Here is a 10497-nt window from a genome sequence, read left to right as displayed (position 1 = left end):
AGAGCAGGCTGGGAGAGGAGGGAGGCAAAGACAGGCAGGTGAAGGGGAACTAGAGGTGAAATCAGTGTTGGAGAAATTCGATGGGGCGAGGCAAAGGAAGAAATACACCTGTCTAGGCATGGGCCATACACTGACCGTGCTGGGGCTGGGGACTGGGTTGGACACCCCAACTCTCTGACTGCTCTCTCCCTGGCACAGCCCCCGAGCTGCTACAGCCCTGGAGCAGTGTCCCCCAGGCCGAGGCCACGCCCACGGGCCGACAGCTGCCGCAGCAGCCCTGCGCCCACCTCGCTGTGCGCCTGCACCTTCTGGGACAGGATCATCTCAAACAGGGTGCTCATCTCTGACAGGAAGGTGCTGGCCAGCCTCGTCCCAGTGCCATCGGGGTCAGCCCCAGCACCTTTGCCAAAGGTCTCAAAGGTCCTTGGTTTCTCCTGCCTTGCAGCTTCCTCGTCCTCGGGGGAGCACGGCGAGTCGGGAGAGAAGACGTTGTCCTTGTAGCTGCTGGTGAGGGGCAGGGACAGCCGGGCCACCCACGCTGGGTCTGCAGCTGTCAGCCTCTTGAGGGCCAGCTCTGGGAGCACAGCACGGGAGAGAAAAGGGGAGGGACATTAATAAAAATATCGATTAATGAAAATATCTAAAATCCTTTAAGAGGAACGAATGTAAACACATCACCGGTGACAGCATGCAAACCAGCAGCTAAAAAAAGCCAAACAAAATGGAACTGGTTTGAAACTATTGGGGGTTTTGTTTTGTTTTTAATATAATAACCATTAGAATGGCTGTGCGTTCTCATTTGTTGCAGTCTCAATTGGCACTTCATTGAATTGTTAGCAAAGCCTGAGAGAGGGAGGGCTTAGGACTGGCCGGAGGGGAGCAGACAATGAAAAGCTTTCCAGGGGGAAGCCTTGGACACAAAGATAGTGGACTTCCCTTCAGGGTCACTCCAGGGTGGGAATTGGCTGCTAAGGAGGCAGATTGAGACCGAGAAGAAATGGGTTATTGTGAAAACAATAATACCAGAATGAAATTCTGGATTATAAAATGCACAGCTGGATGGTTGGAGACTGGGACTGAACAATTGAGCTCTAAAGTAGTTGTTCCTCGATTGGAAACAGCTGAGGAGCAGGGGGAGCCTGGGCTGGGGGCTGCGGCAGGCTCGTTAGTGCACCAGTAATTTGATTGTGGCCCAAAATGGGCAACTGGAATCACAGAGAGGATTGGTCAGGGTATTCCCTGCTGGCAGGGAGGCACAGCCAGGGTTGTTACTGGGTCTGATTAAGGGAATTACACAAAAATCTGATTATCCACCTATGGAAGAGAGAGCTGAAATGACACCAGCAGGGAAAACTCTGGAGATGAAACCAGGAGTGATCCAGACGGACACAATGGAGACCCCAAGAGCTGGGGGTTGCTGCTCCTAAGGAAGCAAGTGCTCTCCAGGGATCTGACTGCAACCTGTCATTATTTTGAGGAGATAAACACCAGCAGAGGAAATCTTTATGTTTAAAATAGTGTTGGCAAGAGAAGAAGTGATTATAGCTGTCCATGAATAAACATCTCCTGGAAAATAAAGGAAGGACCCCATAGCAGGGAGAGCCTGGAATAGCTTCCTCGTCAGACAGCAGGAAGGGGAACAGAGATTCTTGTTTTCTGAGGTAGCTGGTAAACAAGAGTCCGTGCTGTGGTGCACAGAGGCTGCATTCCAGCCCCTCATTGTTCCTTCCCAAAGCACAATCAAGAACCCCACGGGACTTCAGAGCAACCACCCGGTTCAGGAAAGGGGTTGAGAGCAGCAAAACTCACTGGTAACAAAACCCAGCAGTCCCAGGGTGGCAAGGGCTGATGTCACTGTCATAATAATTGTGTGGCTCTGGCTTAAAAAGTGGCACCTGAAAGGAGAGTCCCCATTCCAATGCTCTTATCCTGCTGATTCCAGAGGGTGATCAATACCCTGCCACAGCTGGGACCTGGGATCTGCAGTTAGTGGCTAAGACGAGGCTCTTTCCTCAGCCAGCCAAGCAATTGCTCCTTTTTCTCCAGAAAACAACTGACGTGGGGCAGGCTGGGGATGAGAGCTGGGACTCCAGCCTGGCAACAAGACATGAGCAGGTACATCCCTTAGATTTTTGTTTCAGCTGAAACCCCAAAATTCTTTTGTGTCACTTCACATCCAGAATTTCACATCTCAGTATTTGAGTTGCAGTGACTGTTCCTTGAGACATCACCCAAATGTGCTGCAGGTTTTGCTGTAAAACATGCAGCCTTCTCCCCCTCAGTCTGCAAGAAGCCACCTCATTCCCTGAATATTTGGATGCCTCAGCTCTGAAGCAAGGCACAACTGGTTTACTCTCTGCAGGGAGAGCTGGGCTGACAGTCCCTTGGCCATGAAAACCTCATAATTAGGTATGTTTAATTTGACCAATAACTCTTTACTGCCTTGTTTTAATGGTGTTTGGGGAGCAGGGGTTGTTTTTATCATCCATAAAGTTCTATCTCTCATCTGCTGCTGGGAGGGCTGTGCTGGGCTGCTGGGGGATCAGAGCTAACAGACGGTGCTGGGAGTTCATCCCGCAGCATCAACAATCCCAGAGCTGCCTGGGATTGCAGTCCCCCCGCTGGGAACAGCACAAAGGCCCAGCCAGCCTCAGCCAGCTGTTAGGATGCTCCTGAGCACCAGCAGTGCTTCCTTCCTCCCTCTCAGGATGCAAGTCCAGGGCTCTGTTTGTATTTAGGAGAGGAGGAAGGAGCCCGGCCGCTCCGGCGGCTGCACTCAGCCGCCTTTGTGGGAGTCTGGGCTCCTGGGGAGGCTTTGGCACCTCTGGAACAGAGCAGCCAGGCATGACCAGCAGGAATCCACACAGCCTCAGCATTCCCTGCTGGCATGGACCAGGCTGGCCAGGGAAGTGGTAGAATCATCATCCCAGGAATGGGAATGTGGCACGGGGGACAGGGGTCAGTGGTGGACATGGCAGCACTGGAAAACAATGGTCTGGGGGGGCTTTTCCAGCCCTAATGATCCTATGGACTTCCAGGACTTTGGCCAAAGCAGATTTTTCCTACCAGATCCAAGAATCACGGGAGATGGCACTTCATGGATCAGCCTCACTATAGCCCAGATTTTCTATCCTTGTGTGGGCAGGACTAGATCCAGAGCTGCTGGGCAGCTCCAGAAGTCCCTTTTCTGGGATCGGGGCATGTCAGTGCACCTGGATGCAGCTGGACTCCTCTTTGCTCCCTGCTCCTGGCTGCAGGACCTTGGAATCCAAGGAAGCTTTTAGGTCTCAGCCTCTCCTTCATTTGCTCCTTACTGGAATAAAAGAGCAGGGAGGCAAAGGGGGAGAAGTAGCAGATTCTGTCCCTAAGGAAAAGCACCAAAAATGCCCAGCTCTGGAATTCAAACCACCCCAGCAGCAAAGCTCAATGACTTTCTCTTCTGTGGAGGAGCACAGAGGCTCCACAATGAAATTTCTGCTACAGGACATGAGTCAGCCACACTCTTTCAAATTGAAATGCCAAGAGAGGAGATTTTTAGAACAAATCAATAAAAGGAACATGTAGAAAATGTCAGGCCCAGATGGTATTCACCCCGGAGTGCCAGAGGAACTCAGATATGAAATTGCCTGGTTTATTAGCTGCTGTTCATTAACTACTGCTTCAAATGAATGCGGGATCAGAGGGAGGGGAGGTGGAAATGGTGACAGGAGTTTGTAAGTGCATGAAGGTGAATCCAGCCCAGGAAGATTCAGAGAAATCCTTCTGTGCAAGGCTCAGCAGAGAGAGCCAGGGAGCTGCTGCTCCCAGAGCACCTGACATTATCACATGGGGAATTGTGTTCTGGAAATTTGGAAAGGCAGGATGGAGAGTCCTGGATGACTTCGAACAAGGGTCTGGAGTTCTAGAACAAAGGGAGAATGGCTTCCCACTGCCAGAGGGCAGGGCTGGATGGGATATTGAGAAGGAATTGTTCCCTGGGAGGGTGGGCAGGCCCCAGTACAGGGTGCCCAGAGAAGCTGTGGCTGCCCCTGGATCCCTGGCAGTGTCCAAGGCCAGGTTGGACACTGGGGCTTGGAGCAGCCTGGGACAGAGGGAGGTGTCCCTGCCATGGCAGGGGTGAAATGGGATGATCTTTAAGGTCTCTTTCAATCCAAACCATTCCAGAATTCAATTCTGTGAAGGCAGAGGTCACCTGAGCTGGTGGAACAGCACCAGCCAGGCTTGCAGGAGACCTGAGCCATGCCTGAATTTACAGCCAGGTTCCGTAGGGACTAATATGTGTTAAAAGCTGGGAAGTAAGGGTAGGAATAATTAATCTTCCTCACCAAGGGAGGTCATTAGCAGAGTCCCAGAGTATCTGCTCAACACAGTGATAAATGACATGGAAAGGGGACAATGTTGGTGTTGACTCTACTAAAACACCCAAAAGCAGAGGGTGGCTGAAGGACCTGATTATGCTGAGTGCCATAAGCAAAAGATGGCTGGTGAATTCCTGTGTCACCAACTGTCAGATAATTGTCCCAGGGAACAACAACCTGTCATATGTTGATGGCTCTCCCTCCACACAGAGGAGGGATTTGGGAGTCACAACAAACAGGGCTTGGGCAGGACAGGAATGAGGAACAAACCAGAAAACTTCCTTGTACCCCCAGTGGATCCTAAACACTCCACACAAGTCTGGTCACACACCTCAAAAAAGATAAAATTAGCAGCAGGTTAGTCACAGGAGATGAAGAGGAAAGAGGAGCCCAGTGGGGCTCTGAGGGTAGATAACATCTTGAGGGGTTTGACAAGGACAAGTGTTTGCCTTTCTCACTCTGCATGGACCATGAGACCATGAAGGGAAGGCTCAGGCCAGCGTGGGAAGCTGCAATGTGAAACTTGGCCTCACCCCTTGGCAACAACAAAGGCCAAGCTCACACATCACTAAACCCTAAACCACAGCAGACACGTCCATGGGAGGGAAGAGCAGCCATAAACACACGGGAAAATCCAACATGAAGCTCAGCAAGTCCCTTGGCCTGGTACCAAAAGCCTGCAATGGTCCAGACATGCTGCCCCAAGCACTGCCCCTGCCTGAGCCCCTCCAGGAGCTGCAATGTGGCCCCTGGCTGCTGCAGGCCAGCTAGATGGGCTTACTGTGGGTTACCTGGGGAGATCCCACTGCTGGAGCCCACCCAGCCCCACCCTGTCCCAGCAGCGAGGTCATCTCACCTGCCTGTGGCTCCAGGAGAGTCTCCAGCTCCTCTCCCACAAGCTGCTGCACGGAGAGCTCGAAGGCGCTGTCGGAGTCACGGTCCCCAGCCTCGCTCTCGCCATGCCCACTGTCCTTGGTGCTCAGGCAGTCCATGTCCAGCCCCGTGTCCAGCCCCGTGTCCAGCCCTGCAGCCCTGCCAGGAGTCACAACAGCCAGGTCACCTCAGCCCCCAGCACAGCCCTGCCCCAATGAGCCCTTGGAAGGGTCTCTATCTCCCCAAAATGCCCCGGAGAGGGGCTGTGGGCACCCTCCCCATGTATCACTCTCAGAATCAAAGATGTTTGAGTGTCCATCAATTAATGAGTTTTGCTCCATATTTTTTGTCTGAAAGGGTTTTTATCCTTCTGCAGCAAGAACCACAGGAGGGTTGGAAGAGACCTGAAAGCCAATCCCATTCCACCTCCTGCCATGGGCAGGGACACCCTCTGCAATCCCAGGTTGCTCCAAGCCCCATCTGACCTGGTCTGGAACATTTCCAGGGATTCAGGGGCATATCCTGAGCAAACAGGGACCTGTTGGCTCCTCCCCATGAATTCAGAGGAGCTTCCCTCCTGCAGGACTAAGTGAGGAGCACCCCAGGTACCCTGGAGCTGCTCTCCCTCCCTCTCCATCCTCTGCAGCTGCAGGTGAGAAAGGTGGAGAAAGCTGTGTCTGCCCATGGCCTGGCCAGGTGGGGACAGGGGGATGTGGCAGGGCAGTGATGAAGACTCAGCATCCTCAGCAGCGTACACCCAGAGCACACTACTCTGGGTTAATGGGAACACCATGAAGTTTGGGGATATCTTTGGCACACAGTTCAAATATCTCAACGTTTCCAGCCCTGCTGCAGTTCCTCACTCATCTGCCCCCTGGCACAGGGTCAGGTGTCCCAAACTCATGTTGGCAGGCACTGAGATGAGAACTCATCATTGCTGCTGCCTCCAGAGCTGGGCCCCTCTGTGCTCCTGAGCACCCAGAACCATCGAAGCTCTTGGCAAGAGATATGGCCATGGAGGAGCTCAGGTGGGTATGGAGGGACCTGCAAAGGTGCCCCAGGAAGGAGGCAAAGAGCAGCTGAAAACCACTGGGAGCCAGGACCAGAGGAGCACAACCAGCCCCTGAAGGGAGAACCTCCAGTCTCAGTGTATGAGGCTTTCCCTTGTGTCTCCCAGTGTCTCCTGCCCTTGGAGGTTTTGGAGTGGTGGAGCTGAAGCAGGGGAAGGGGCGTGGGGAAGGGAAGTGCTGGGAGCCAGCCTTACCTGCTGCCGTTCTTGGCCGTGTACTTGTTTCCCCTGTAGTTTGTTTTGGGCTGGAACTGGCCCTGGTGCAGCAGGGAGAGCAGCTGGGAGATTTGCTGCAAGGCAGGAAAAGCCTGTTGAGCCCCGGGCCGGCCACTCAAGCTGCTTCCTGCCAGGACATCCCTCCAAGCCCCCCGGCCTTTTTATAGCATTTCCTCCGCCTGCAGATGGCTCAGCACCCCCACACCGGGGAAAAACAAGCCCTGGGCAGCCCACCTGGGCCCGAGCTTCCCCTACACCCCTCCTGCTGTCCCCTGCCCGTGGGACTGTCCCCTTCTCCCTGTGACAGCCCCGCTCCTGCGTGTCCTGGTGGGGTGACCCTGCCGGGGTGAGGGGGAGTTGTTCATCCTACCCAGGCTATTGAGGCATCACTGCCCAGGCCTGGGGGAAGAGACGGACCAAAGACCATCAGGCAGCACATTCCACCACCCCAGGGTGGGCAAGGCCCAGACAAAGAGGGACTGGGGGTGTCCACACCCTGGGAATGCCCGGGGCAGCTCCTACCTGCACTGGGGGCGACTCCATGGCGAACTCCCCGGTCGGGCTCTGCTCTGCCAGGGCCACCAGCGACAGCCGGACCAGGCTCCTGAGGATCTGCTGGTGGGGCTGGGACTGCCCGGGCTCCCCCGCACCCACGGGCTGCTCGGGTGGCACCTGGGGCTCTCCCGGGGGTGGCCTCACCAAGCTCTTGCCGTGCAGCGGGGCCTCGGGGGGGCCCAGGACCTCCTTCCCCAGGTGTTTGGCTCTGTGGGGCTGGCAGGGCCGGCGCTGCAGCACGGGCAGCTCCAAGGCGCCCTGCTGCTCCTCTGAGTCTTTTTGTGTCCTTTGATTTCTCAGGGTCCTGTAGAGAGTGGGGGTGAGGTGGAGGGGAGCCTGTGGGGCGGCTGTGCCAGGCAGCTCCTCCTGGCAGGGCCGGGGGGGCTCCGGCTCCCGGGGGCGGCCCCGGAGCAGCGGCACCAGGTGGATATCGGCCTTCTGAATCTGCCTGTGCGGCTTCTTGAGCTGCTGCTGCCTGCGGGCGTCCTCCGCCTCCCGGCAGTTGTAGGCCATGCCGTCCTTCTTGTCCTTCTTGCGCAGGGACAGGGTCAGCGCCAGCAGCAGCAGGCACCCGCCCAGGAGAGCGGCCAGGCAGATCACCAGCACCACGGGGAGGCTGGGCCAGCCCGGATCCTGCGCTGACATCTTGGAGAAGGCCCCGTGATGCCGGAAAAGCAAGCGGAGCCGGGCCAGGGTGTGCAGGGGGGTGTCCCCCTGGTCACTCACCCGGACCAGCAGCTCCCGCTGGCTGCCGGCCAGGCTGCTGGCATTGCTGGCATTGAGGGACACCTGCCCCAGGAGGGGGTCCAGGATGAAGAGCCTGGCATCATCCCCACCCACCAGATCATACCGGAGAGCCCCGTTGATGCCAGAGTCCGCATCCTTGGCAACGATGGTGAAGAGCAAGGGACTGGCAGGGCACGACATGAGTGTGGAATTGGTGACTGCTGCAGCCCCCTGGGTGCTCCCATTCCCGGGGACCACCCAGCAGCACCCAGTGTCCACATTGACCAGGACAGAGAGTGTGGCCACCCCTCCCATCAGCACTGGTGTGGTGATGATGGGTGCATTGTCATTCCGGTCAAGCACAGCCAGCCTGATGGAGATGTTGGATGCCAGCTTGGGATGCCCTCCATCCTCTGCTGTCACCAGGAACTCCAGGCTCTTCACCTGCTCATAATCAAAAGCTTGGAGAGCAAAAACATCTCCAGTGATAGGGTCGACCGAGACCAACCCCAAAGCAGAGGGGTCCAGGATCCTGTAGGTGACTTTCCCATTGAAGCCCAGGTCGGGATCGGTGGCACAGACGGTGAGCAGGAAGGCAGGTGCTTCACTGTTCTCAGCAACAGCAGCCTCGTAGGCAGCCTCCTCGAAGGCTGGGGCATTGTCATTGACATCACTGATGCAGATGGTGAGGTGTTTCAGCACGGCCAGGGACAGGTGCCCCATGTCCCTCACCACCAGTGTCAGGTTGTACTCGGCATGCCGCTCGCGGTCCAGCGAGGCGTTGGTCAGCAGCGCAAAGCTGTGGCTGTTGGTCCTCTTCAGCCTGAAGTGCTCGGAGCCCTGGCTGAGGGAGCAGAGCACCTGCCCATTGCTTCCCGAGTCAGGGTCACTGGCTGTCACCAGGGCCACAAAGCTGTCCTTGGGGAGGGCCTCAGACAGCACGGGCACCCGCGAGGCCCAGGTGACGTGGACATCGGGAGCATTGTCATTGACGTCCAGGACCTTGACCAGGACCTTGCAGTGCGCTGGGATGGGGTTGGCACCCAGGTCCCGTGCCTGCACGTCCAGCTCGTAGGCATGGGTTTCCTCGTAGTCCAGAGGGAGCCTCAGGAGAATGCTGCCCGTGCGGGTGTCAATGCTGAAGGTGCTCAACACCTCAGGGGGCGCGTGCCTGCTCAGGCTATACTCGATCTCCCCATTGGGACCCTGGTCGGGGTCAGTGGCCGTGACCGTCACGAGGAGGGTCCCGGGCTGGGTGTCCTCCTGAACCTCCACCATCAGGGAGCTCTCTGCAAACACAGGGCTGTTGTCATTGGAGTCGAGGACAATGACTTTAATCCGAGCGGTACCTGATTTTGGAGGCTCCCCATGGTCAGTGGCTGTCAGCACAAGGTCAAAGGAAGAGTGCAGCTCCCGGTCCACCTCCTTAACCATGATGAGCTCCGCGTGCCTGGTCCCATCAGAGCTGGAGACGACCTCCAGAGCAAAGTGCTCGCTGGGGGAGAGGGCGTAGGAGCAGCGGGCGTTGGGGCCAACATCAGCATCCAAGGCTCGATCCAGCGGGATCCGTGTCCGCAGGGATGCGCTCTCTGAGATCTCCAGCTCCAGCTCGGGCGTGGGGAACCGCGGCACGTTGTCATTGACATCCATCACCTGAACCTCCACGTGGATCAGGGCCGGGCTCTGGGCGGCCAGCACGTCAAAGGACACCCAGCAGGGATCACTGTGGCGGCACAGCTGCTCCCTGTCCACCCGCCCGGCCGTGCTCAGCACCCCGTCCTCGCTGCCCACGTGCAGCGGGAACCTCCCGGGAGTCTCCATCAGCTGGAAGGTCTCGGCCGCCTCGCCGCTCTCGCCGCCCTCGAAGTGCTCGGCCAGGTTCCCTATGACAGTTCCTGGGGGCACCTCCTCCAGCACCTGGTACTGTACCGTGAACGTGGCCACCTCCTGGGCATCGGCGCTCAGGAACAGGTACCACCACCACAGCGCCGGCAGCTGCAGCGCCGAGCGGCTCAGCCCCAGCACGCTGCTGGCAGAGCCCCCGCGGCCCCGCCGCGCTGCCATCGGCTGTCCCGCTGGCCCCCGCATCCCCGCAGAGTCCTCAGGGCCACCGCAGCGCCTCGGCATCCTCTCCCATCTCCGAGTGCTGTGGGCTCCAGCCAGAGCGTGGAAAGGAGGGGAAATCACAAGCGGGGCTGATGGTTTTCTCCCGCGCTGTCATCACCGGGGACAGAGCGGGAGCCGGGAGCGCTCCCCGGAGCGGAGGGACCGTCCCCGGAGCAGCCACCGGCCGGCTGGCCGGGCCGGGGATGGAGCGGCCGACATCCTATGGAAACCCCACCTACAGGAAAAGGGAGGACCGGGCTGGTGCAATGCCGGGGCGGGGTGGGGGCTCGTGGGGCGGCACGGGCCCAGCTGCGAGCGGGTATGGAAGTGCCCTCCGATCTCAGCCCGTGGGGACCATCACCGCTGTCACCTGCAGAGCACACTGCCCAGAAGGTGGGATTCCTGCAGTCCCTGACCCACCACAAAGGACCCTCTGGTGCTTCGGGAAGAGGTGATGGACACCTGCTCCTGCACTGACCCAAAGCCTTGTTCCCCACACTTCTGCATCTCAGACTTTGACATATTCTCATTTTGCCTAAATCTAAGTGCAATCCCTGCTCCTTGCTCTGCCTTTGGAGGGCAATGGGCCCAAAT

At 57.5% G+C, this 10497-nt stretch overlaps 1 protein-coding gene across 1 annotated transcript; it reads right to left on the bottom strand.

Annotated features, from left to right (window-relative positions):
- Positions 1-199: 199 nt before the first annotated feature.
- PCDH12 (protocadherin 12) lies at positions 200-10076 on the bottom strand. Its single transcript, XM_083871734.1, has 4 exons — positions 7039-10076; positions 6496-6590; positions 5215-5390; positions 200-574 (listed from the first exon to the last, which is right to left on the bottom strand). The coding sequence occupies exons 1-4, from the start codon at positions 9922-9924 to the stop codon at positions 210-212; spliced, it is 3522 nt and encodes a 1173-aa protein (XP_083727860.1). The 5' UTR covers positions 9925-10076; the 3' UTR covers positions 200-209.
- Between the last annotated feature and the right edge of the window lie 421 nt (positions 10077-10497).

The sequence above is a fragment of the Zosterops lateralis genome, assembly GCF_965231275.1.
Source record: "Zosterops lateralis genome assembly, chromosome: 14".
In the NCBI taxonomy this organism is placed as follows: Eukaryota; Metazoa; Chordata; class Aves; order Passeriformes; family Zosteropidae; genus Zosterops; species Zosterops lateralis.
This window is presented reverse-complemented; position numbering and strand designations above follow the sequence as displayed.

Excerpts from the sequence above, each read along its gene's own strand:
- PCDH12 (XM_083871734.1), bottom strand. The coding sequence starts at position 9,924 with ATGCCGAGGCGCTGCGGTGGCCCTGAGGACTCTGCGGGGATGCGGGGG. Across the intron at positions 5,391-6,495 it reads ACGGCCAAGAACGGCAGCAG|GGCTGCAGGGCTGGACACGG; the intron begins GTAAGGCTGGCT and ends GACTCCTGGCAG. Across the intron at positions 575-5,214 it reads TCTCCTGGAGCCACAGGCAG|AGCTGGCCCTCAAGAGGCTG; the intron begins GTGAGATGACCT and ends CTGTGCTCCCAG.